At 43.1% G+C, this 27,868-nt stretch overlaps 1 protein-coding gene across 3 annotated transcripts in view; it reads left to right on the top strand.

The window, feature by feature from the left end:
* The window catches only part of LOC311139050 (rho guanine nucleotide exchange factor 3-like), a 93,137-nt gene extending 65,885 nt beyond the window's left edge, over nucleotides 1–27,252 (top strand). For 2 of the 3 annotated variants that reach the window (XM_084173897.1, XM_084173899.1), the window contains 9 exons: nucleotides 13,515–13,622; nucleotides 14,356–14,532; nucleotides 15,988–16,050; nucleotides 17,244–17,340; nucleotides 17,747–17,823; nucleotides 20,887–21,144; nucleotides 21,276–21,446; nucleotides 23,866–24,052; nucleotides 24,263–27,252. In XM_084173897.1, coding sequence (XP_084030023.1) covers nucleotides 13,515–13,622; nucleotides 14,356–14,532; nucleotides 15,988–16,050; nucleotides 17,244–17,340; nucleotides 17,747–17,823; nucleotides 20,887–21,144; nucleotides 21,276–21,446; nucleotides 23,866–24,052; nucleotides 24,263–24,702 — 1,578 coding nt within the window. In that variant the 3' untranslated portion in view covers nucleotides 24,703–27,252. Of the gene's footprint in view, nucleotides 1–4,768; nucleotides 5,078–13,514; nucleotides 13,623–14,355; nucleotides 14,533–15,987; nucleotides 16,051–17,243; nucleotides 17,341–17,746; nucleotides 17,824–20,886; nucleotides 21,145–21,275; nucleotides 21,447–23,865; nucleotides 24,053–24,262 lie in introns of those variants that run through there. The other variant, XM_084173898.1, reaches the window with a different exon arrangement.
* The last annotated feature ends 616 nt before the right edge of the window (nucleotides 27,253–27,868 follow it).

Below are 27,868 nucleotides of genomic sequence, written 5' to 3'. Positions count from 1 at the left end.
CTCTGACAGTCAAAACCCATACAGCGCTATGAGGAGGAGAACCTGAGCTCTGACAGTCAAAACCCATACAGCGCTATGAGGAGGAGAACCTGAGCTCTGACAGTCAAAACCCATACAGCGCTATGAGGAGGAGAACCTGAGCTCTGTCAGTCAAAACCCATACAGCGCTATGAGGAGGAGAACCTGAGCTCTGACAGTTAAAACCCATACAGCGCTATGAGGAGGAGAACCTGAGTTCTGACAGTCAAAACCCATACAGCGCTATGAGGAGGAGAACCTGAGCTCTGACAGTCAAAACCCATACAGCGCTATGAGGAGGAGAACCTGAGCTCTGACAGTCAAAACCCATACAGCGCTATGAGGAGGAGAACCTGAGCTCTGACAGTCAAAACCCATACAGCGCTATGAGGAGGAGAACCTGAGCTCTGACATCATGTACAGCATATTACTGTACAGTTCCAATTGAGGCTCCTTATCAACGACAAAATCTGCTATTTTCAACCTGTATATGAATGGGCTAAAGCACATCAGCTGAGGCCAGATGTTTATCATGGCCTGGGGGACCTGAGAAGGGTGGGAACAAAAATATATCAAAGTCTCTTAGATATCACACATAAATGAATGCCAACAACAAACATTAAAATCACAAAATATACGTTCTATGTAATTTATTGATTTGCTGTATTGACATAACCTGATTTGTTTACTGATTGTCCATATTGAAGTTTAATGTTCACACGTGATACTGGGAGCTGGATGGATTCTATTCTGACTTCACAGAGTCGTTGACCCGTGTAGCAGCCCTGTCATCTGAACCCTGACACACAAACACACTCACTCACACACGCACACACACACACAAACACGACCCCCCCCCGAGCCCATTTAAAACACATCACTTTCTGTCCTCTAACCAATCTCCTCTCATCTCATCTCATCTTTCTCTACCAGAGCACAGGATGTAATCCAGGGGTGAGTCTATTGCGAGGTGTAATTTTTAGGTGTTGATGCAGAATTTCCTGTCATCTGAGCGTGCAGCAGAGCAGGACCATCGCCCATACGTTTATTTTACAACACACATCAGATTAGAAAATGGATAAGCAAGAAATGACACAAAAAGTAATGCAAAAAATAGATTGACGAGAAGTTGACGTGTATAGTTATAAATATGAGGAAACTGCTGCATGGCGCGTTACCAGCAGATGTAGTTCTACTCTGTACTTCTTTCTTTTCATCTTGTAATAGTGATGCCAAGAAAAATGTTCATCCTAGGATGGAAAATAAAGTTATATTCTATTATATTCTACTCATGTAGTGTACTTCAACACCATGCTCACAGTGATGCCAACGGCTGCCAGAGGCCTGGAGGTAGTAGTTAGGAGGTTGGGCCAGTAACCGAAAGGTTGCTGGTTCGAATCCCCAAGCTGACTAGGTGAAACATCTGTCGACGTGCCCTTCAGCAAGACACTTAACCCTAATTGCTCCTGTAAGTCACTCTGGATAAGAGTGTCTGCTAAATGACTAAAATGTTTATATATATATATATATATATATATATTAGGGCTGTCAAAAATAGCGCGTTAACGACGTTAATTAGTTGTTTGCTGTTAATTACGTCAATTTTTTTAACGCATTTCACGCATGCGCAGTGTGACAAATTATTCAGGTCAGGAAAGTGGTTGGGAGCTAGAGGCGAGATGGAGCAAGGTGAGCCTATTGACGGATTCAAATATAAAAAGAATGATGATGGTACAGTTAACAAGTACAAGGTTATTTGCAAGATTTGTAAGAAGGAGTTTCAATTTCACCGGAGCTGTTCAAGCTTGAAGTACCATGTCAACGCCAAACATGCGTTTGCTGGGCCGTCAGATTCAGCAAGTGGTTTGCGCCAGACCACGCTGAATGTTTGCAGGCAATTAACAAAATTAACAAAATCAACCTCAGATAATTTGACCAACACAATAGCAAAATGGATTGCAAAGGATTGTAGACCCATTAGCATTGTAGAAGACTCAGGTTTCCTTGATGTTTTGCAAGTGGCGTCTCAAGACTCATTCTATAAGCCACCGTCAAGAGCCACAGCCAAAGACAAATATTATGGTGTGTAGTATGTTTCAGCTTGATTTAAAACACCATTATTTGGCTGTGTTAATAAACAGACATAATATGAAAATTATGTATCTGTGTCCTGTTATTTATCTTTTGGTATGCATTTCAGAAAAAAAATGGTTAGGATTCAGGTGTAATTGCAAATAGTGATTAATCATGATTAATCCACTGAAAATTCTGATTAATTTGATTAAAAAATTTAATCATTTGACAGCCCTAATATATATATATATATATATATATATATATATTATCATAGTAGCACACTAATTAGAAGTCCCCATGTTGATTTCCAATACATAGAACAACAGCAGACCGAACTGGATCACTAGGCATCCAACTGGGTCACTATGCACTGGCATGACATGAATAGTATATTAGTTGTATCTGTAATACTTTATTTGAAGAGTATCTATATAATAGTAATGAAAGTAATAATAATTTGGTGGGTGCTTATATTTGTCTTATGGACTAACACATTCATAAGCCAAAGCGAACACTTCCATATACCGTACACAATCACTTCTGATTATGGTAGTATCCTTTCAGCTGGGCTCCGTTTTAGATCCTGTTTGTATTTGTATCAGTCAACGTACACCTGTAATATCCATTGACCTATTTATTACACTGAATACTGAACAACAGGAAACTAGAATATATCTTGGAACAAACAGGTTGGACCCAGACATAATCCAGGGGTCAGTGAGTTAGTTGAACCTATAATACAGTTCCCAGCCAGCCAGGTCAGGACAGACCAACTCTATTTTCTATTGTATGATTGTTGGCACCGTGGATGGAACTGGAACTAAGGCCTCCAGTGTTTTTAAACATGCAGGGCAGGGGCCGTTAGGTTTGAGTGACTCTTCGTTGAGTGACAATGTGAAAGCCAGCGTTTGTTTACAGCCAGGCAGTAGCTTGGCTCGAGTGTGAGGGGAGAGGACTGGCAGGTGCCGGGCTGGTCCACACACACACACACACACACAACACACACAACACACCTTCCTCCCCCTGGCCTAGCCCCTAGCCTACACACTTCCCTGGTCTTATAGAAAAACACAAAGCCAGGAACTTCTCAACCCCTCCAGAACAAAGACTCTTAAAAGTGCGATCAATTTCCTGCTGGTCTGAAACTGGATTTGGGAACCGCTTTTTTGGAGAGCTATTACTTTAACAAATCATAAAACACAACATGCAAGGGAAAGCAAGGCACCCCACCTCTGCTTTCTGAAACAGGAGTATGCACTGTGCACAGGTAGCTGCTGGGGATTTAATTAACCTTTTACTGCAGTGGGCAAAATCAGGGTCACACAGAGTGTTTCTTGGTAGTCTTAAACAAATCTACTTTGAAACAAAAGTATACATCTCACACACATGGTTATGGGCTTAACAAAAAGAAGACACCTGTACCATGTCAGATATAGAGTTGAAATGTATAACATTTTCAGTTTGCATCCCAATATTACACTTTATATACATCACAGAAGATTGAAATATAACAAAACCATTTGACATAGCAACACCTGATTTTCTGCGGGTTTTAAAAATAATGTTTCTTAATATAATATTAATATCATTCCACCCATGAGGCCACTAGGTCAGAGCAGGAAAGGGCTACTGAATGTTGTTGTTTTCTCTGGTTTTATTTCTATAATTTTACCAAATCATAAAACACAACATGCAAGGCAAGGTACCCCAGGTGGAGCAGTCAGAGTTAGGTCTCAAGGTTTATGTCCCTAGGCGTTTTCTGATTCATGTTAAATAGGATAATATGGCTTTCCATACTGCAAAATATGGGAGGGTTGTCAAACTTTGTGTTTTTTTATTTTATCCAAAATAGGGGAGGGTTGTCAAACTTTATTTATTTTTACTTTATATGTGTGGAGCTGAGCTGGGGTGGGGGGACTGGTCCAACTCAAGGTGTCATAGAGAAAAAATGCACCCCCCCCCCCCCCCCCCCAACATTAAGAGCAAACCCACAACTGATCCAAGTGGAATTAAATATTCAAATCACAGGGTTTTTGTGCGGTTATTCAAATGACATTTTCACTGCAGTTTACAGCCTAGAGTAGAATTGTACTCACTTGAAAACAATAATGCAATTATTCATTGCATTGTGGTGTTGTAGGCTAGTGTAGGTAGGATAATTGTATTGTCCCTAAACAGGATAAATAGGGGACATTTTCTTTCATGAACAATGACACACCTGGCCTCTCTGCTTATATTGAAAAGTGGTGCAGCTTTGAATGCTTTTATGTGTGGTATGATGCTAGTTAGCCTATTGCAGATCTGGATAAACGATCCACCAAGCACTACTGTCACTAAGAATGGTGGATAGAGGGCAGGATAGACAGACTGGTACACTATATTGACCTGTGGTTTCGTTAGTGCTCCGAAAAGCATAGTGCATAAGGGAAGTACCAAAACACCTTGATTTAGGGGAGGCACATGCAAGCAGATAAGGAAATCTGACTAGGATGAAAGAAAATGTATAGTAAAACCTGCAAATAAACCAGGGAAAAGTGCCCCTCCTTCCCCTGTGCCCAATAAAAAAACACAAAGTTTGACGACCCTCCCCTCGGTTTCAATGAGATAACAATACACGCTGAGCGCGCACGGCAGGATAATTTTTACTGACTACTGACACAGAGGCTCTCTCTACTGGCAATCGCGGATTCCACAGCAGTAGAGTAGACGGACACAACGCGCCGGGGATGAGTTGGCAGGAAGAGCGGTTAGATTTTACATTACTGGAACTTGACTTCGAGCAGCCCTAGCGAGCACAATAGCTGCTGGAAGACTAGACCGTGTCTGTGACTACGCTGCCGCGTTCACAAGCTCCGTGGCCGGGGAAAGTGACAGCATGGTGGTGGCCAAGGATTACCAGTATTACCTCGTCTTTAAGAGGGCGAACTGCTCTCCGGAGGTGCAGACAGTCAGCAGCAACATCCATCCGGCTAAAGAAGTGGAGGTATGTAGATAATGACTAATATGCGATATAACTCTTATAAATTGCATACATTTTCCTGTATGGTGAAATGAAGTGGAGGCAACACTGACAGCGAGTGATGTGCAGACTGGCTTGTTGTGGATATTTAATGAAACAATGTTGCAAAAGTTAAATGTAATCACTTATGGAATGTTGACAAAATAGTATCGGCTGAAGGATTTGAAGACATTTAATGCCACATTTGCACTGATGATTGCACAACTATTTCCCATGTGAATCACATTGTTGGTAGTGCTATTATTGCTTTTGAAGTATGGAGTATTATTTTGTATATAAATACATTGCTGACGTCCTATTATGTAAATGTAACCCAACAGTAGTTTTGAGGGAGTTAAATGAGTCTTGAGTAAAACCATTGCCTGAGACCTGTTGGCTAACGTCTACTCTAGACTTTAGCTCAGTAGGCTAACACAGTCATTTGAGCAAATTGATATCAGAGCAGAAGTCTCACAGCTGATGTTTGGTCAGTCTCCTCATTTCAACTTCTCAACTTAACCACAAAGCCAGTTTCACATGTTCATTTATATTGTTTTGTCCTTTAGCGTTTCACAGTGGTGAACATGGTGGGCAAAAGGCCTCCTCCAGGGACGGGGGCTGGGATTAAGATGTTTATATATATATATATATATATATATATATATATATATATATATATATATATATATATATATATATATATACACTACCATTCAAAAGGGGTCACTTAGAAATGTCCTTGTTTTCGAAAGAAAAGCATTTTTTTTGTCCATTAAAATAACATCAAATTGATCAGAAATACAGTGGAGACATTGTTAATGTTGTAAATGGCTATTGTAGCTGGAAATTGCTGAATTTTTATGGAATAGCTACATAGGCATACAGAGGCCCATTATCAGCAACCATCAGTCCTGTGTTCCAATGGCACGTTGTGTTTGCTAATCCAAGTTTATCATTTTAAAAGGCTAATTGATCATTAGAAAACCCTTTTGCAATTATGTTAGCACAGCTGAAAACTGTTGTGCTGATTTAAAGAAGCAATAAAACTGGCCTTCTTGAGACTAGTTGAGTATCTGGAGCATCAGCAATTGTGGGTTCGATTACAGGCTCAAAATGGCCAGAAACAAATAACTTTCTTCTGAAACTCATCAGTCTATTCTTGTTCTGAGAAATGAAGGCTATTCCATGCGAGAAATTACCAAGAAACTGAAGATCTTGTACAACGCTGTGTACTACTCCCTTCACAGAACAGCTCAAACTGTCTCTAACCAGAATAGAAAGAGGAGTGGGAGGCCCCGGTGCACAACTGAGCAAGAGGACAAATACATTAGAGTGTCTAGTTTGAGAAACAGGCGCCTCATAGGTCCTCAACTGGCAGCTTCATTAAATGGTACCCGCAAAACACCAGTCTCAACGTCAACAGTGAAGAGGCGACTCCGGGATGCTGACCTTCTAGGCAGAGTTGCAAAGAAAAAGCCATATCTCAGACTGGCCGATAAAAATAAAAGATTAAGATGGGCAGTCTGAGATATGGCTATATATATGACCAAACACACATCACAACAAGAGAGACAACCCAACACTACATGAAGAGAGACCTAAGACAACAACATAGCATGGCAGCAACACACGACAACACAGCAAGGTAGCAACCCAACATGAAAACAACATGGTAGCAACTCAACATGAAAACAACATGGTAGCAACCCAACATGACAACAACATGGTAGCAACACTACATGGCAGCAGCACAACATGGCAGCAGCACAAGACATGGTACAAACATTATTGGGCACAGACAACAGCACAAAGGGCAAGAAGGTAGAGACAACAATACATCACGTGAAGCAGCCACAACTGTCAGTAAGAGTGTCCATGAGTGTCCTGAGTCTTTGAATGAAGAGATGGAGATAAAACTGTCCAGTTTGAGTGTTTTTTGCAGCTCGTTCCAGTTGCTAGCTGCAGCGAACTGGAAAGAGGAGCGACCCAGGGATGTGTGTGCTTTGGGGACCTTTAACAGAATGTGACTGGCAGAACGTGTGTTGTATGTGGAGGATGAAGGCTGCAGTAGGTATCTCAGATAGGGAGGAGTGAGGCCAACCGTGTTTTATAAATCAGCAGGAGCAATTCAAAATAATAAAAAATATCAATGTTGGGACTGGAAAACTCTATTCTGTCTGATGCGCTAATATAGGTACTATGAGAGAACAAAATGTGCTTTTTCCACTTTTCCTCTGCAGATAAGGAGGTAGATGCTGAATTACTGCTGTTATTATTATGGTGAATGCTGCCTTTTCTGGCGATATGAAGCTCTGACTGAAGTGTTTGTTTCATTTTACATTTTAGTCATTTAGCAGTCATTTATCCAGATTGACTTACAGGAGCAATTAGGGTTAAGTGCCTTGCTGTATAAAAGAGGGTCTGACTCTGATCGAGTGAGTCAACGCAGCATGATGATACAGAACTAATCCAAGCTGTCTGCCCCCAAGTCAAGACTCCTCTCAGGTCAATACTGTAGAGAGGAACAGTCATGTCTTCACTGAAAGGACTGCTAATACCCTGGCCTTTATAACAGTAGAGAGAGAGAACCCCTGTGGCAATGTTGGGACGGGGGCTGGGGCTAGGATGGGGACTGGGACCCCCCACAACACAACATGAGTGTTCCTATTGCTCATTCTAACAGGAAGCTCAGAAGAACAGCTAAGCTACTGTGGAGCCCTGTGTCAGCAGCCTCTGACATGAGAGTCACACAGTATAATAATAATAATAATAATAATAATAATAATAATAATAATATGCCATTTAGCAGACGCTTTTATCCAAAGCGACTTACAGTCATGCGTGCATACATTTTTGTGTATGGGTGGTCCCGGGGATCGAACCCATAGTCATTTAGCAGATGCTCTTATCCAGAGCAATTAGGGTTAAGTGCCTTGCTCAAGGGCACATCGACAGCTTTTTCACCTAGTCAGCTCAGGTATTCAAACTAGCAATCTTTCAGTTATTGGCCCAAGGCTCTTAACCACTAGGCTACCTGCCACCCCAGATAAAACAACAACCAATGTTCATTCTATGACATAATTCCCATGTACAATCAGTTTTGAATTAATCATCTGGAGAGCCGCTTTCACACTTTAACGTTTTCCATCAGCATCAGATTATTCACACAATCAGAAATAAAACATATCTCTAGAGAACAGAGCAGGACAGAGCTGCAGCAGTGACTCAGCTAGGTTAATTGGCCAATAACAATGGAATGGAGGTGGGGTGGCAGGGTGGAGGTGGGGGTGGCAGGGTGGAGGTGGGGGTGGCAGGGTGGGGGTGGCAGGGTGGAGGTGGGTGGGGGTGGCAGGGTGGAGGTGGGTGTGGCAGGGTGGGGGTGGCAGGGTGGAGGTGGGGTGGCAGGGTGGGGTGGCAGGGTGGAGGTGGAGGTGGGGTGGCAGGGTGGAGGTGGAGGTGGGGTGGCAGGGTGGAGGTGGAGGTGGGGTGGCAGGGTGGAGGTGGGGGTGAGGATGGAAGTGAGGTTGGCGGGGCTGCCATGCTCAGATATGAAAGGGCAATTCCACAGTTTTGGAAATTGTTAAAAGTTGTCCTTGTATATAGATTTGTATGGCTTGTTTAACTTTGCAATCATTGGTTTTAGTTTGACAGACATTTTAAAGTGAAACAGCTGTCTCAGCATAACTCTGTTGTGCTCTACAAACTGAGCCACACGGGACCATTACTGACATGGTTATTCTAATTTAGGTCGTTTCCTTTATCGATTTTCTAAATGCAGGTTGCGTGTGATTTAAAAGTTTAAAAAAAAATGGAAATCCTAACTCTGGCTGGATTCCAGTAGGAATTACATATAATTTTGTGATTTGCCCGATATGACCTGCAAACCAGGAGTTTCAGACCACTGGGTAAAACTAGACTGTCAAAGTATGGCCCTATTATATATGTAATATATTGTCATAATGAGTTTAATTTCAATGATAAAATATTATCTTAGGCACTCACTTTGGAGAAAGGCTACAGGACTGAAAGCCATTGAATGCAACAACCATGTCTGTCACTAGTAAACACAGTCATGGGTGGTACTCGTAACTCAAAATTTAACTTGAAAGGCACCCTGGGAAATATGCAAATAATGCTTTACACCCTACAGTGTTACCCTAAAAAGGCAAATGTGTAACTTTTCCAAAGGGATGCTTTTGTACCTGTACCATCTTGTCCCCTACGGTACACTATTGTCTCTTTTTAAGGTACGAACTGCAAGGATACAATTATGTACCTATAACTAAAGGTACAAAGGTCGTGCCATACAGGTTACCACTACAGTGAAAAGCGTTTGTAGGCACCACGAGGCCCGGGAACCTGGCAGCCACGTCTGGATAGCGTTAGTTTGCCAGCCAGACAGGATGTCAGCTGTGGCTGTGACAGGGAGATAGGAGTCCAGCCAGCACAGGCAGTGCTTTAGTGATTGTATGAACTATGAACAGACCATAAGCAGCGATTAGTGCCAACCTATTAGTCACTGACTCACTTTACCGGGAAGAACTAGGTGTTCTGACTGAAATCTGTTTTTTTGTTGTGTTCTATTAACGTTTCAATGAGCAAGGTTATCAGCTGAAAAATGATGATGAAGTATTTTTAAGTGCCTAAATACCTAACACATTTTCTTTCAATTTTAGTAGTTGTAGCAGTTTTGTGCGTAGTTGAATGTTGGCTTTTGTTTATGTGAAAAATGAAGATTTGAGTGTATCTGAAAAAAATGTTGACATTTATAAACAAATCACTTCTGGTATAGTCGCCCCCCCCCCCACACACACACACACTCCATCTCCATCCATACATTGTTTTTGTCTGTCCTGTTTCCTTATATAAACAGGCTATAGGCAGCTCTCTGTCTCTGTCTTCCCCCAGTGCTGGCTGATCTAATGTATATATCTCTGGACCCTTGGATTCCCTCTCTGTATGTTTATGGTCCTCTCTAGCTCAATTGGTAGAGCATGGCGCTTGTAACGCCAGGGTACTGGGTTCGATCCCCGGGACCACTCATACGTAAAAATGTATGCACACATGACTGTAAGTCGCGTTGGATAAAAGCATCTGCTAAATGGCTTATTATTATTATTATTATTATTATTATTATATTATTATTATTATTATCTAGTTGAACATGCCAGTAGTTCACTAAGCCACAGGTAACTGGGTGGATGGGAGACAGCTAACTGGGTTAGCTCTTTTCTATGAGATCTGCTTTTTGATGCTAATGCTGGTAATCGATGACTGCTTTTTTTGTTGACATTAGATAGACAGACAAGTTGTTTTGAAAAATAAATGAAGTTGCCGCAAAACAAAAAATGTTCACTACAGTGTTGAAAATCTGTTGTTCTACCATCATGTAATTACCCAATATATAAAACCACTATGTGTATTGATTTACTAGTTCCAATTCAGGACAGGCAGCTTGGAGGTATGTTCAGACCAACATCAGGACATATTGAGCTGTGGGCCCCACGCCACGGACTAATCTCACCCTCTGTGTGCGTGTGTATGTAGTAATGTAGTGCTATGCTCCTCTCATGTTCAGATATGATTAACTTAACCCCCGTGGGCCAGTTGGATCAGGCCAGTATAGGAACATGATATACAAGTTCCAACAGGTGTTAAGTTAAATTATATTATTAGGAGTTTTTCTGAGATCGGACTTCAAATGAGCATAGCCGCAGAAATATGTTTATTTTTTTTATTTTTTTTGGGGGGGGGGCGGCATTTTGCCAGCACTACAGATGGCTATATCGGTCTGCTAATACAGGACTAGTAAAGGCCCAGCGCACTACTTTTGTGAAATATATATATTTATATTTTCAATTGTGATTTTTCGGAAGGTGCTGCAGCACCCTCAGCACACCTACTTCCTGTTGCTATGGAGACAGGTAGACATGGCAGCAGAATGCCCTCTACTTCCTGAGGTTATGGAGACAGGGAGACATGGCAGCAGAATGCCCTCTACTTCCTGTTGCTATGCAAATGAAAGACCTAGATAATGATGTACGGTTAGTTTATACGTCTGTTCGTTTTTAGAAGAACCAAACCACGTATCCGAATGGGTTTGTTTGTGCATCTGTAAAGGGATGTCAAAAGATATAACAAAACAAAAGGAAATAAATATAGACATTGAAAAAGACAATGTACGAAAGACATTCAGGGTTTATGAGGTCAAACGCACAAAGGAGGACAACGTTTGAAAGAGTGCTACGCTCTGCTGTATCTAATCAGTTGATGGGAGTGGTAAACAGAGATAACAAATGAAGTAACTTCTCCTATAGTCTGATATGTCTTTCGTCATATCTCTAGAGCCTCTACTGGCTATGTACTATCTATCTCCCCTGTAGAGATCAGAGCCTCTCACTGAGACAGGAGATGTAGTAAAGGACTGAGGGAGCTGCTGCTGATGATGATGATGATGATGATGACGATGACATTGATTGGCAGGTCAATTTTAAAACACAGGAACAGATTGTGTAACATCTTTTAGGTCATTGCTTTAAGTGAGGCAGGGGTCAGAGCAGCAGAGCTTTGAGGTACTAGACCTGAAATCAGTTAGTCTGCAGATGATGGAGGACGTTGTATTGGAACAACATCATTTGTTCACAGTACTTATTCACTGTTGACAAGTCTCAAATAGCATCCTATCCCCTAGATCAGTGTTTCCCAACCCTGGTCCTCCAGTACACCCAACAGTACACGTTTTTATTGTAACCCTGGACAAGTACACCTGATTCAACTTGTCAACTAATCATCAAGCCCTCAATGAGTTGAATGAGGTGTGTTTGTCCAGGGCTACAACAAAACTGTGTACTGTTGGGGGTACTCGAGGACCAGGGTTGGGAAACACTGCCCTATTTAGTGCACTACTTTTGACTAGAGCAATATGGGCCCTGGTCAAAAGTACTGCACTATATAGGGGAATAGGGTACCATTTGGGATTCAGTCTAAGTAAGCAAGTAGGCTTTGATTAAATTGGAAATGGATCCCATTGTGAGTAGATGGTAGATACTGTTCAAATTGACACCATTTGTACAGTCTGATTTGTACTGTCACTCACTTCTCTCCAGTTGAGTAATATCTATAAGGAATAGATATATTATCTATATTGTGTGAGGCACACTGGCTCTGCTTTTCTGCTGCATAACCATAACTATCGTGCGTGTGTCTGTCTGTGTGCGTGTGCGTGCGTGTGTGTGTGTGTGTGTGTGTGTGTGTGTGTGAACGTGTGTGTGTGTGTGTGTGTGTGTGAACGTGTGAAGCAGACGTGCGTGAATTGTGAAGAGGGGGTACTCGGTCTGAAAAGACTGTTTTCCCAGAATAGTGATTAAATAGCTGCAGTGACGTCACAGGGCGGCTCTGCAAAGGCACCGACGAGGAGAGAGCAGGAGAGGGGAAGAGGGGAAATGGAGGATAGGAGAATGGAGTGCTAATGCTGCTACCATGAGGGTTTGCAGGTTGCAGATATTCTCTTTCTGTCAGTCTGTTTTTCCCCTGATGATTCTGACTGACTGCAACCACTGGAGAATGGATCTCTTCTTCTGGTATCCTGATGGAGTGATGCAGAATGAATCGAAGGGTATTCTAAAGCTCTTCTCCCTGCTGTAAGGTCACATTATCTGTCGCGATCAGAACAGAACAGGAGTTTTGTCAGCTGAGACCGTGAAGGCACACAGCACAGGCTGATAAACCTGTTGAGGGGAGAGGAGAACAAGGGAAGGAAGGAATAGGGGGATCTATGAAAAAGGGAAACATACACACATCCCACTGGTTAAGGTGCTGGAGGTACGGACCGTACATCCTTCTTTAATTTCTCTCTCACCTACAGGACACCTGTGTCTTTGGTCTGATTACAGGAGATCCTGTCTGACTGGATCTCTGTACTGTAACCTTGAAGGGCATAAAGGAGAACAGAGTAGAGGAGAAGAGTGCGTTGATGTGTGTAGGTGTGACGGGGGTTCCCCTGGTTAACAATGCAACAGCTGGTCGTGATAGAGGGAGAGAGAGAGGGAGGGGGATAGAAAGAGAGATGATTAGGTGCTATGAGAATGATAGTCCTGGTGTTGATCACAGAACTCATCAAAACCGCTGGTTAAGTTCAGCCTGTTCCACACCTAAAGCTCTGGTCAAGAGTTGATGGGCTCCGATGGAGATTGTGAGGCAGAAGGTACTAAACTACCGTACATTGTTTGGCATGAGTGACAAGGAGTTGGCATGGTAGCACAAACATACTGGCACTCAGGCTACTGCTGTACTGACCTCACAGCATCGTGTCTTCTTCTATCTGGACTTTTATGGGATGTTTTCTTTCCTCTATTTGCTGGTAATGTTTGTGTCTGACTGGGCGTTAACAACAAGGTGTCTCTCTGTGTCCACTGTGTCCTAGGAGCCCAGTAACAAGCGGGGGAAGCCCCTGTCCCGCGTCACCTCGCTGGCCAACCTCATCCCTCCAGTCAAGACTGCTCCTCTGAAGCGAATAGGACAAACACTGCAGGTACAACAGTACAGATAACTATGCTGACAAATACGAACACGTAGGACAACCACTGCAGGTACATATAAAGAGTATCTAAATGCTTAATTACAAAAATGTCATTAATAACACTTCACAAATACGACCTGCAGGTTTAGTACGTTATGCTGTGGTTATAATGCATTGTAAGGTTTGTCATAAGCATTTATGACCCTCTTATAAGCTCTCATTGTCATCTCACCATGATCCTGACTAAATATCAGCCATTTTGAATCAATGCAATGGACACCACATGTAGTCTACTAAATAACTTTGCTGATGATGTGTTATGCTGTAACATTTTACATTTTTGTATTTTAGTCATTTTAGCAAACGCTCTTATCCAGAGCGACTTACAGTTAGTGAGTGCATACATGTTTCATACGTGTTGTGATGTGTTTTCTTCTTGATGGTGTTGATGACACGCTCCAGTGTCATTATGCAACACGAGGCTCAGTGATTGAAAGGTGGGAACGTTCTCGCCTGATTATCACTGGTCCTCTACGATTGCGTCCCAAATGGCACCCTATTCCCTATATAGTGCACTACTTTTGACCAGAGCCCTACAGGGTGCAATTTGGGACGTATCCCTTATGGTACACAGATGCAGGGCTTTGATCCTTTGTCCTGTGAAGGGACATTTTTCTCATCTTTTGTCTTTTCATACTCTCCTCTCAATCAGTCACCCTCCTGTGTGTCTCTCTCTATTCCGCAGCGTTCCATCAGCTTCCGCAGTGAGAGCCGGACAGAGACGGTCATGCCTCCTCGACCATGGACGCGGCCGGCCCCACAAGCCAACACCAAGCGGCGTGACAGCAAGCTTTGGAGCGAGACCTTTGACGTGCGGCTCGGACACCAGATGCTGTCCTCTAAGGAAATCAAACGCCAGGAGGTAAGGGTTTTCCTCAGGGTTACCATGGGTACACCGTTACAAAACAATAGAAATACCTGCTTCTATATAGTACTGTACTGTATCATCCTGTTTTGATGTCTTCACTGTTATTATACAATGTAGAAAATATTAAAAATAAAGAAAAACCTTTGAATGAGTAGGTGTGTCCAAACTTTTGACTGGTACTGTATATATTTGTTGTTGTATTTTACCCCCCTTTTCTCCCCAATTTCGATCTTGTCTCATCGCTGCAATAGCATAGTTATACCAAGGATGTACATCTCCTAGAATGCATGAAAGATGCTCAGATTAAGGGCCCATAGCAAAACCCAAACCCAGAGAGAGATATTCCCTAGTCTATGAGCAGATCCTGCCTGGTAAGCACTGATGGGAAAACCACAGCCAAATTACAGAGGAACATCAGGGTCAGGAGTGGCTTGGAGGTGGAGGGGCTCCAATAACATCCCAGCTGCTTCTTTTTCTCTCCCTCCTCTCTCACTCTCTGTCTTCCCCCCCCCCCCCCCCCTCTATCTATCTATCTCTCCCTCTCTCTCTCTCTCTGCCCTTTCTCTATCTCTCCCTCTCCCCCTCTCTCTCCCCCCTCTATCTCTCGCTCTCCCCCCTCTCTCTCGCTCTCTGCCCTCTCTCTATCTCTCCCCCCTCTCTCTATCTCTTCCTCTCTCTCCCCTCTCTCTCCCTCCCCCCTCTCTATCTCTCCCCCCTCACTATATCTCTTCCTCTCTCTCCCATCTCCCTCCCCCCTTCTCTATCTCTCCCCCTCTCTCTATCTCTTCCTCTCTCTCTCCCCCCCCCCCCCCCCCCTCTCTCTCTCTCTCTCTCTCTGCTCCTAGAGATCTCCTCCACTCTCCCAGGCTTAGACTCAGTCACAGAGGGGATCAAGTATCACTTCACAGTTTTAACAGTTAAAATTAGAAGGCCTGTCTGAAACATGCCCACCCCCCCCCCCCCTCCACTAAAACTGGGACTCCCCCTCTCAGGCCACACAGAGTAGACATCAAAGGACAGGAGATATGGGATAGGGTGTTCACAACAGAACCCAGCTGTCCACTGGGAAGTATTGCATTTTTAGGGGTCAACGGGGTCTTGTGGTTTTCTCTCTGTGTGCCCAACAGAAGTCTGGTGGTAAAGTCTTGTGGCTGTAGAGAGGCTAGGCGTTGAAAGCTCATCTTTCTGCAAAGACCTTTAGATTTGTCAGTCTGCCATTTGTTATTTCATACATGTACTCATTTTTCTAAAAAGACAGAAAGAAAGAAATAAGAAAGAAAGAATGAATGAAAGAAAGAAATTATGTGTATATGTTTTCAATGTTCATGGTGGTGAAATAGCTTTGATCTTTGAAGCTATTGACTTGTTGTTTTTCTGAAATGTTTGACTGAACAAGGACCCTTGTTTCACCATTCTGTCTTTGTCTCTCCTTCCTCTGTATGTTTGCAGGCGATCTTTGAGCTTTCTCAAGGGGAGCAGGATCTCATTGAGGATCTGAAGCTGGCCAAGAAGGTACGATCTGCTTTTCAAATTAAGATAATTTCCCTTTTTCGTTTTCATTGAGCGTATCACAGCTCAGTTATTCTACGCTGGTGATCAGCCAGTCTCCGGTTTCCCCTGTGCTCCCACAATCACACACCTAAGACTGTGTGTGTGTGTGTGTGTGTGTGTGTGTGTGTGTGTGTGTATGTGCGCACGCGTGCTTATGGTTTCTCCCAATACTTTGTTACTCACACAGCACTTTCTGTGAATGACCATTAGGCTACGTGTTCTGTGATTGACCATTAGGCTACGTGTTCTGTGAATGACCATTAGGCTACGTGTTCTGTGAATGACCATTAGGCTACGTGTTCTGTGAATGACCATTAGGCTACGTGTTCTGTGAATGACCATTAGGCTACGTGTTCTGTGAATGACCATTAGGCTACGTGTTCTGTGAATGACCATTAGGCTACGTGTTCTGTGAATGACCATTAGGCTACGTGTTCTGTGAATGACCATTAGGCTACGTGTTCTGTGAATGACCATTAGGCTACGTGTTCTGTGAATGACCATTAGGCTACGTGTTCTGTGAATGACCATTAGGCTACGTGTTCTGTGAATGACCATTAGGCTACGTGTTCTGCGAATGACCATTAGGCTACGTGTTCTGTGAATGTCCACGTGTTCTGCATGGAGGTACAAGACACCAACAGATGTTTAGGCTATTTATGTCCAATACTGTTTCTGAAAATATCTTTAATATCTTCTTGACATGTCCCATTTGACGTCAGTTACCTTTCTTAGTGCTGTTTTGGAACGCGAGTAAAGTGTTTTTTTTACTAATATTGGGTGTGTAGTTTATATGATCCATCTGAGCTTGGCTCAAGTAACTTATCTGGGTCAAACACTTTTTACATTTCCATTTTATTCTTATCCAAAGCGACTTCCAGTTAGTGAGTGCATACATTTTCATACTGGCCCCCCGTGGGAAACGAACCCACAACCCTGGCGTTGCAAGCGCCATGCTCTACCAACTGAGCTACACTTGTAGATATCCACGTCATAAGCTACCAATAAACCCCAAGGGTATTTCCATCTTTAGAGCAAACTCTTGATTCAGCTTTCAATGCTTATAAAGCACGTGAGTAAAATAGTGTATAAATAGAGTTTGGTTTCATTGCTACTGTTCTAACTTAACCGTTCTCCTTCCTCTGTACCTGCAGGCGTACCATGACCCTATGCTGAAGTTGTCCATTATGACAGAGCATGACCTTAACCAGATCTTCGGAACCCTGGACTCCCTCATTCCGTTGCATGAAGGTGAGAACGGAAGCTTGCAAAGGGTAGAACCACAGGATAGGGAATTGCAAAGAAACACAGTTACTCACACAAACACAGAAGCCATCACACACACAGTGGTCCTCTGTAGCTCAGCTGGTAGAGCACGGCGCTTGTAACGCCAGGGTAGTGGGTTCGATCCCCGGGACCACCCATACACAAAAATGTATGCACGCATGACTGTAAGTCGCTTTGGATAAAAGCGTCTGCTAAATGGCATATTATTATCATTACAGTCACGCAAACACACAGGCACACATCCACCCACACACACACACACACACACACACACACACACACACACACACACACACACACACACAGAGTTCTTACACCTAAAAGAGCCGATAGACAGAGGCTGAGCGCTCTCCTCCTTCTCATCCATCAGATCTGCTGAGTCGACTGCGAGAGGCCAGGAAACCAGACGGCTCTACAGAAAATGTGGGACACATCCTAGTGGACTGGGTAAGACCATCTATATCCGCCTGTGTTATAATGCTGTTATAATCATATAGGGCGGTGAGGGTTTCCTGTCCATATGACCTAAACAGGAAAAACGGATAGATCAACTGTATTATATAACAGTTTTAATGCAGATTTTACTTTTCTAGAAATCAGGCATTTGTACGTTCATACTACACATGCCCAAGGTGGGGATATCTAACAGTCAGCAACATGTACTTCTGAAACAAGGTAGAGAAGAGGGGTATGACCTGAATTGTTACATAGATGAGTTGTGGTAGTTACAGAGTTTAGTCTATTAATCAGGATGACTGGCCTGGTCAGGATTATCAGGAATTTTGTGTCACTTCCTTTCAACAGCATCAATTTACTTTCTGAGGAAGGACTTCAGCCATCCAGAACCCCAAAACAGCTAGTTTACGAGGCAGCCTGCGATGTTGTTTGTTTTCCATAATGTAGCTATCTTATAACAACCGATAAATCCCCTGTGTTTTAAGGACCTTTTGGCCCAGTTTTCTTTTTTGATTCTCTGTGTGTGTGTGTGTGTGTGTGTGTGTGTGTGTGTGTGTACTCAGAGCTCTGTAAGTTGACCTCTGGGGTTCACACAACAACAGTAGCTGTTGAACCCAGATGAACCTCTTTTGGTGTGGAGTCAGGTTACCCTGTGTGGAGGTTAAAACAAAGCTCTTAAGTAACATGCAATGATAACTTCCTCAGAATGCGTGCAGTAACACTTTAGCTGGACACAGAGCTGGAACCAGGCTAGTTCTGCAGTGCTGTGAAGTGTGTTAGTGTAAGGATGCTGAGCAGCTCCTCTCCATCCCTTTCCCTCCATCCCTACTTCCTGTTTACACTAGGTAGTTATGGAGGGGAACAATGCATGCCTGACGGGGACGCGGAGAGCCTCCTCCGCTCCTCTGCTTCTCAGCTGTTTACTTGCCCTAGTCCACCTCTCCTCTGAACTCTGCTCCACCGCGGAAAGATGTCAATATGGTTGCATAATAGAGTAAATATGTCCCATTTCCATGGTAGATGGCCTGGCTTATGCCTTGGTTTATCTATCGGTTACATTAACACTGACATCTTTCTGGCTCTGACTGCACCAGCCCACTGACATTCCAATAGTGTTCAATGTGATGTAGACCAGGTACAGTATATTGAATAGATCTGGAGGTCCATTTAAAGATGAAGAGACGTGTTGTATGGTAGAACCTACACAGAGCTAGAACTGGAACGCTAGTGCTGAGAGATTAACCAACATTTCTGGGGGGTTTCGGTTTTTCAACAACTAATTGACTAACGTCAGTTCAATTACTTGAATTCCATTTAGTTCTGTTTTTTTTGTGAGCACAGCGCGCTGTTTCTCTAGAGAGAAATCAAATCATTCACGAGAGAAATCAAGTCAAAAACGATGTGGGATGCTCGGCTGAAGGGAGTTGTAGTTTTCACTAAGCAAATATTCATGCTAGTTCTGTTGAGAAACGTGGTAATTAACTACAATGACCATAATCCATTGTGCCTGTTCTTTCTAGCTCGGACAGAGATGGATACACTTTTACGTCTGCTAAGTTAGGTTAGATACACACTGACTGCATGAGAGAGGAATGTACACAACACAGCGACATAGAGACAGTTCGTGAAAGTATGCCTTATCTACTTTGAAGAACTAGTACAATTATTTCCGTCAGACAGCTCTGCAGCATACTTAAATCAAATCATAAAATCAAAATGTATTTGTCACATGCGCCAAATACAACAGGTGTAGACCTTACCGTCAAATGCTTACTTACAAGCCCTTAACCTACAATGCAGTTTTAAGAAAAATAAGAGTTAAGAAAATATTTACTAAATAAACTAAAGTAAAAAAGAAAGTAATACAATAACAATAATGAGGCTATATACAGGGGGTACTGGTACCGAGTCAATGTGTTGGGGTACAGGTTAGTCAAGGTAATTGAGGTACTATGTACATGTTGGCTGGGGTAAAGTGACTATGCATAGATAATAAACAGCGAGTAGCAGCAGTGTAAAAATAGGGAGGGGAGGGGGGGGGGGGGGCAATGCAAATAGTCCGGGTAGCCATTTGATTAACTGTTCAGCAGTTGTATGGCTTGGGTGTAGAAGCTGTTAAGGAGCCTTTGGACCTAGACTTGGCGCACCTGTACCTCTAACCCTTTTCCTGTAGTGCACGATCAGCTCCTTTGTCTTGATCACGTTGAGGGAGAGGTTGTTGTCCTGTTGAGGGAGAGGCTGTCAGATCGTTGTTGGTGATCAGGCCTACCACCGTTGTGTCATCAGCAAACTTAATGACGGTGTTGAAGTCGTGCTTGGCCACGCAGTCGTGGGTGAACAGGGAGTACAGGAGGGGACTAAGCACGCACCCCTGAGGGGCCCCTGTGTTGAGGATCAGCGTGGCAGATGTGTTGTTGCCACCCTCACCACCTGGAGGAGGCCCGTCAGAAAGTCCAGGATCCAGTTGCAGGGGGAGGTGTTCAGTCCCAGGGTCCTTAGCTTAGTGATGAGCTTTGTGGGCACTATGGTGTTGAACGCTGAGCTGTAGTCAATGAACAGCATTCATTGAACAGCATTCAACTGGCAAGTGAAGACACTTGCCAGTTGGTCAGCACATGCTCTGAGTACAAGTCCTGGTAATATGTCTGACCCTGCGGTGTTGTGAATGTTGACCTGTGTAAAGGTCTTACTCACATTGGCTACGGAGAGCGTGATCTCAGGCTAGCCTTGCTAAATAGGATGACTAAAGACAGTACGGTATGGGGAGTACTGGCTGGTACTGCCTGAGCAGGATGAAATGATGACTTTAAGGAATGACAAATAATAAATTAATCAAAGAAAAATATATATTTTATCAGAAGTCAAAAACCGTGATTTAAAATAAAATCCAACCTCAAAAAGGGCTATGGAACATACACACTACATAAGAGATCCTGCTAATAAATATTAACTTGACTGAAGGAGAAACTCAATTACTGACCTCTCCCCACCCCCCTTTCTCTCTTCCTCCCTCTCGCTCTCTCCCCCTCCCTCCCTCCCTCCTCCCTCCACAAGTTACCGTGTCTGGACTCCTACAACTCGTACTGCAGTAACCAGGTGGCAGCCAAGGCTCTGCTGGACCATAAGAAACAGGACCACCGGGTGCATGACTTCCTGCAGCGCTGCCTGGAGTCACCCTTCAGCAGGAAGCTGGACCTGTGGAACTTCCTGGATATACCCAGGAGCCGGCTGGTCAAATACCCTCTGCTGCTCAGGGAGATCCTCAAACACACACCTAACGACCATCCGGACCGTCAACACCTGGATGAGGCAGTGAGTGGATTTGGTGATAGACATGAATGCATGCACACACACAAAACCCCCCACTAACCCCCCCCCCCACCCCCCACACACACACTCACAAAACTTAAACCACACTTTTCATTCCCTCTTCCTGTCACCAGATCAACATGATCCAGAGCATCGTGGCTGAGATCAACACCCAGACGGGCGAGTCAGAGTGCCGTTTCTACAAGGAGCGTCTCCTCTACCTGGAAGACAGCCAGAGAGACCTGCTCATTGACAACTCCCGTATTCTCAGCTGTCACGGGGAACTGAAGAACAACAGGGGAGCTGTGAGTAGAGCTGCCTAGCATCTATCACTACTAACGCTTCAGAGTATGCATATGAACAGACCTGCTACACTACACAGCTAAAAACCTACAATAACAGGTTGCTTTCATCATGCAAACACAATGCAAACGTTACTCAGTGTAGCAGCTCTTTTAATGGTAAAACGGCACGGCAACGTCTGCTGACAGGGAATTCAATACTAACACTCTACTGCTTGGTACGTCTTCTGGCGTAAGTAAGGTCAACGGTGAGGATATTTGTTTAGCATTGAATGAGTCACAGTTTTACGTTTGTACCATATAGAGATATACAGTGTACCTGTGATGGTACGAGCAAACCCTCTGACCATGACCCCTAAAGCACCTCTCTGCCACCACATATCAATACGTCTACTGGGGTCAGGGGTCAGCTCTGAGAGCGTTGGTTCACCTCTAGGCCCTCGCTGGGTCATCTTTCCTGCTGAGGGAAAAGACGTTTCCAAGGTCAAAGACAAGAAGACAGATTTCTGAAACATCTAGTCAATCACTCCGCTCCGTCAACACTGTTACGTAAGCTACATAACAACAACAGGCAAGCGCAGGGCTGCCGGGGTCAGGGAGGGCAGAGAGAAGGTGTAGGCTAACCTAGCCAAGCCAGAGGGCAATGTCCTTAAACATGCCTAGGATACACTCTTAACATAGGCTTAGAAAGAAACATAACATCACGTGCATTGTGTGTGTTTAGAAAGAAACATTCTGTTGTGACATCCTGAGAAGCTGATTGGGTTCTGGGTGCCGAGGTGAAAAAGAAACGATGTGGACTGTCAGTCAGAGAGAGGGGCCGGAACATTTGTTTCATCTCCTCCCTTCAACCAAAGCTTTTCATTTGGGTTTTGTTTACCATGTTTGTGCCACATGGTACAAATTGGAAGCACCTGGTCGCGTGTTGTTAGATGTTGCATATCCCTATCCATCTCTGGGTTGGTGGTAGCATACTGGTGGTTTGGGCTTTGATACGGTTCAGTTCCCACCAGCAGTAATAAGAGGGTAGTGGTGGTGTGGAGAGGGACGGAGAGAGAGGGAGGGGGGGAAGAGGGAAGGAGAGAAGGAGGGAGAGAGGGAGTAATCACAGGAAAGGAGAGACTGAAGGCTATTAATCAGGCTGTGCTGGGGTAGCTAGCCAGGACAGACCCAAGCAGAGGCACACACAGCCTTTCAAGTCCGGTGGGAAAAAACACTGAAACATTACCATATTGTGTTTTAACAATAAACCAATAAATCCACCTGTATTATACAGGAAAAGGACTAAAGGCATTACACTAAAGATCTGCACATTAATTTAGCTATGAAGTTAATGCATTGTTTGTTTTATCAAGTGTTAATATGAGAAGAATGGAAGCCTACAGGTCATTAGAATCGAGGTGAGGTCATAGTGACTCATGGTCGACTAACATGGCCTTTGTCTCTGTCTATCTGCGGTAAAGTGTTGTTATTTAAGGATGAACAAAGACACAGAGCGAGAAAGTCAACCAGATGAAAGTTCCACTTCTTTCATCTTCTCACGCTGGTTTCACCTAAACCAGCCCATTGAAACCTGAGGGTCTTCATGCAGACACACACATAGCCTGTACTCACACACACCACAGATTTTTTTGTGTGTGTTTATGTTCTGTTCCTTTATGGTCAGCCATGACTGGCTTGTGTTCTATATTAGACTCATTCTTATACGGTCTTATATCGGTATCTCAGAAAGAGTTCTTATAAGTGAAAATGGAAATGTTGAGAGAAGAGAGATTCCCCCTTTGATGGAGTAGTGTTAGTGGGTGTTCTATCGTCAGGATTCACTGTATTCTTACACAACACAACCCTGGAAGCCTCCACATCACATCTCTGCTAAAGTCTGTTACAACATTATAGACCATCTCTGTCTCTACTCCCTTAAAAGTCTTCCAGTGTTTACTAAACACTGGTCCTCTTAAATCAAACAGTGTAAGTGCTACAGGAACACATCATCCCCTTCCTACTCCAGTTTTGAACTTTCAATACAAGTTGAAGATGTTCTCTTATGTATCATGCAGGGTCAGCTTATGAAGCCATTCATCACATGGAAAGGAAAACATGGGCCAAAGTGTGTTTAAAGTAAACATACCACCCACACTGGTGGTGTTCGTACTATTTTCTAGTCGGAGGAGTTTGATTTTGTGGGAGTAGTTGGCCTGCTGCTGAAATATCTGGCCCTGTTTGGTCCAATGACCTTTATTTCCAATGTAGCTATGAATTGTATTGTGTTATGGTGTATTATTTTTGTATTGCTTACTGCTGCCGCCAGGGCTCCCTTGAAAAATATATTCCAATGAGATCTCAATGAGTAACCTGGATAAATATGTTTTAAATGAGGAAAAAGCAGCTTACCCTTACACCTTCCTTATCCCTCTTTCTCCAGAAGCTGCATGTGTTCCTGTTCCAGGACGTGCTGGTCATCACCAGGACCATCACCCACAGTGAGCAGCTGCTCTACCAGATGTTCCGCCAGCCCATCCCCGTCAGAGACCTGCAGTGGGAGGACCTGCAGGACGGGGAGATCCGTCTCGGAGGCTCCATCAGAGGGGCCTTCAGCAACAATGAGAGGAGTGAGTGTTTACTCCATAGAATTACATATAGAACATTGGAATATGAATGATAGGATCTGTATGGTTTATCCCTAGTGGATAACGACTGTGGCCGCCGATAACTGGAGCTTGACACCCTATCCTATTAATAATGTGGTCGTTAACTTGTAATCTGCCCGTCTAATTTCCCCTGTCTAACCTCTTCATCTCTCCTCTCCTTTCCTACCTCAGCCAAAAACTTCTTCAGAGTGTCGTTTCATAGTGGTGGCCAGCTCCAGTCCCACTCGTTCCAAGCCAGCGATGCCTTTAACAAACAGCAGTGGCTGAACTGCATCCGCCAGGCCAAAGGAGCCGCCGAGTCGGCCGTGGGGGTGGGGATTCCTGTCAGGGTGGGGACCAGTAGCAGTGACCCAGACCCCACTCCAAGCCCACTCAGCCCCCAGAGCTTTCTGAGCCCTACAACACCTGCCCTCTCAGGAGCACTGGCCCCCCAGCTGGTCCCTCAGCCAGAGAGCATGGACAACAGCGACAGTGACTCGTCTGTAGACTCTCCAGACTGCAGCATGGACGTGGACATGAGCGAGGCCTCTGACTCCACCACAGGCTGCCCTGGCTCTGCCCAGATGGACCAAACAGACTCTAGTAGCAGCAGCAGGCCAGCAGAAGTGTGACCACTGGGGTGCCATAGCTACACCTGGGCAGTATTGGTGGCGACATGGCAATGGTCTTTATATACGGGAGGGAGGAAACACAGTGTATGGATATTGGAGAGCACTTATTTTTTTCTACCCCTTTTTCATTTGTTGATTTTTGTCTTAACTTTCACAATTCTCCCTCCTTTTCTTTCTCTCTCTTTCTCTCTCTCTGTCACTCCCTCTATCGTTTTGAGTCTTTCTATGAGACCGTGGTGTAGTCTATAGCAGTGGTATCCATGTGTCTTAGCTGTGACTGTCAGGTCCACTATGGAAGTCTACATGGAGAGGAGAGGAAGGCAGCCATGACTGGGACCTCAGGACAGTATTGTTGTTGTTGCTCCTGGTCTGACTCTTGACCTCTGCTGTAGGCGGAGTCCTCCTACCCTACAGACAGGCTCCTCTCATCACCTTCTCACCACAACTAGAGACACTGCCATCACCCCTTATCCCACTGCACTGCTACTGCGTTCTCACAGAGCGAAGAGAATACACAGATGATATTCTCTTTATTTTTATATATATATATATATATATATATATATATATATATATATATACTGTATGTATATTGATGTAGGAATCTAGAGAATCTGTTGTGTTTGCAATAATTTACCCAGTCAAAATGACCAGAAGAATGTTTTCAAAGACAATCAATATGATGATATGTTGTTGTTAGGACTTGACATGGTGTTGGAGGGTCTTTTGTTAAGGATGGGTTACAACAGTGTTAATGGGGCAGAGTTGTTTGCTACAGATTCTTCCCACATCTTGGCCAGAACTATGATGTTCCAGAACTATGGTGTTCCAAAACTATGGTGTTCCAGAGGTCAGCAACTGGCATCTAGAACTGGCCTCTTGGTAATGTAACCTAGTATAAACACGTCACTCAGAGGGGAGAGCTGTTGTTGTTGGTGGGTCAAGCTTGTTTGATTATTTTTATAATCTATTGGGTGTTTATTTTTTATATCCTGTCTAAAGGTAAATTCTGCATTGGTGGGAAAGGGATCGTAAGTAAGCATTCACGGTAAAGTCTACACCTGTTGGATTCTGCGCATGTGATAACTACAATTGCATTTGATTTTAAATTAATATGAGTTAGAAAAAAAACTTTAAAAGGCAATTCCACCACTTTTCAACCTCATTGTCATGTTCTCCAGCACAATACCAGTGTCTATGTTTTGTAGAAGTAAACATGAAGTTAAAAAGTTCTACCTGATGACATCATTAAAAGTTACAATATTTTTCAAACAGTGGTTTTCAAACACTATGAGATTTGCGGTGACGTGGGACGCAAGTAAATAACATCCCTCTGGCTAGAAACTCGTTGCAAGGTTTGAAAATCACAGTTATTTTAATCCTACCCTGTGATGTCACACAAAAGCATTTTTTATGAACTTTCTTATCTTTTTAACCATGGATCATAGAAAAGCTCAGTTTTCACATATGTAGACACTGGTATGGTGCTGAAGATGATGAATATGAGGTTGAAAAATGGCAGAATTGCCCTTTAACTCATTACATGAAATTCCATGAAAAATGATGCAGATGCCCTAGCTGAAAGGATTCCATTGTCATGCAGTTTTGGACCACCTATATCTCCACAAGTGGGACGTGGGAACAGTAGCATTTTACAACAAGTAAAGAGCTCTGGAGGAAGCAAGATTCTCAGTGGTGTTAAGAGTCAATGTCTTACAGAGAAGCTTTGTATTAAAACCAGTATTAAATGAATTACTGTTGGTGTGTTTTAGTAGTGTCAGCTTTTTATCACCCACAAAGTTCTTTACTCACTGGACATTCGTGTAAAAAGTGATGCTGAGATTTTCATATTGTTTAAAGAAGTAGTCGCTTGTGCCATATAGCTGAGCTCAGACCAGTCCTCTGTCACTGGGTGCTCTCTGTGTTGAATTGATGAACTAGGACTGCTAAATCGTTGCCAAAAAATGTGTACGTGTCATATTCTCTCTCATTTGTATAGAATGTCACCTGTTAAAAAAGGAATCAGTTTGACCAAGTAATCACTAAAATAAATACCCAAAATACAGTATATTATTTTATTGTGTTTTGTTTTTTAAAGAAATGTATTGAAATATATTCTTTAGGATGTCTATTTATAGTTAATTTTTTACTATGAATTAATGTTATATGCTTTTGTTTGGTTCTTGCTGGAGACTGGAGGTGAGAATTATGGTTGCACAGGGAGATATGGGAATGGGAGGAGCCCAAAGAACTCGACTGGAAAAGAAGGGTTTCAGAACTAGACAGAAAAAGAAGGGTTTCAGAACTAGACTGGAAAAGAAGGGTTTCAGAACTAGACTGGAAAAGAACGGTTTCAGAACTAGACTGGAAAAGAAGGGTTTCAGAACTAGCTACTATGTGGTTGTAGGCTATGTAAGCCCTCAGACACATGGACTTGAAAGGTAAAGAGACTATATTGAATTATGATATATGAACTGACTGAGAAAGATTGACATGAACATGTATAACCTAATGGAATTTAGACTGTACCAAATAAAAGATACGAACCAAGCCATATTTGTCATGTTTATTATGGTCTGTTGTGATATTGAGTTATATTCCATGTGATGACTTATCATTTTTCACATGTAGCTGTGTTCAAACAAGGTCAATGTCTAGCTATAAAATGTAATTGCTATTCTACTGATAAGACTATGATAATAAATGACAGTACATCAATGGGATGCAAATGCCTTAGTAGATGCTTGTCAGACTCATGACAAAATACTGCAGCTGTGACTGCTACCTTTGAATCCCTCTATGTAACATAATGTTAAGGAAAATAATAAAAAAGTATAAATGTTTTATTGTCACACACCGGATAGGTGCAGTGAAATGTGTTGTTTTACAGGGTCATACAATGTATTACTATAATATAATTTGAGTTTAGTCCCCATTCTCTTCCTGGGGGGTCCACATAAAACGTACAAATACATGACAATGTACAGAACAGTAATAGACATAAACAACATAAAATAAAACAATAAGAGTTATATATAGGAAAGACGCCAACAGACAAAAATACTATTTACACACTATTCATACATACATATTCATATTCTTGTATACAGTACAGTTAAATTAGATCTTCAAAGTTACAACATAATGTGTAAGATTATAGGATTTT

This window comes from Coregonus lavaretus, assembly GCF_964263955.1.
Source record: "Coregonus lavaretus genome assembly, chromosome: 12".
Classification (NCBI taxonomy): domain Eukaryota; kingdom Metazoa; phylum Chordata; class Actinopteri; order Salmoniformes; family Salmonidae; genus Coregonus; species Coregonus lavaretus.
The sequence above is the reverse complement of the archived record's forward strand: the minus strand, read 5'-3'. Positions and strand labels throughout refer to the sequence as shown.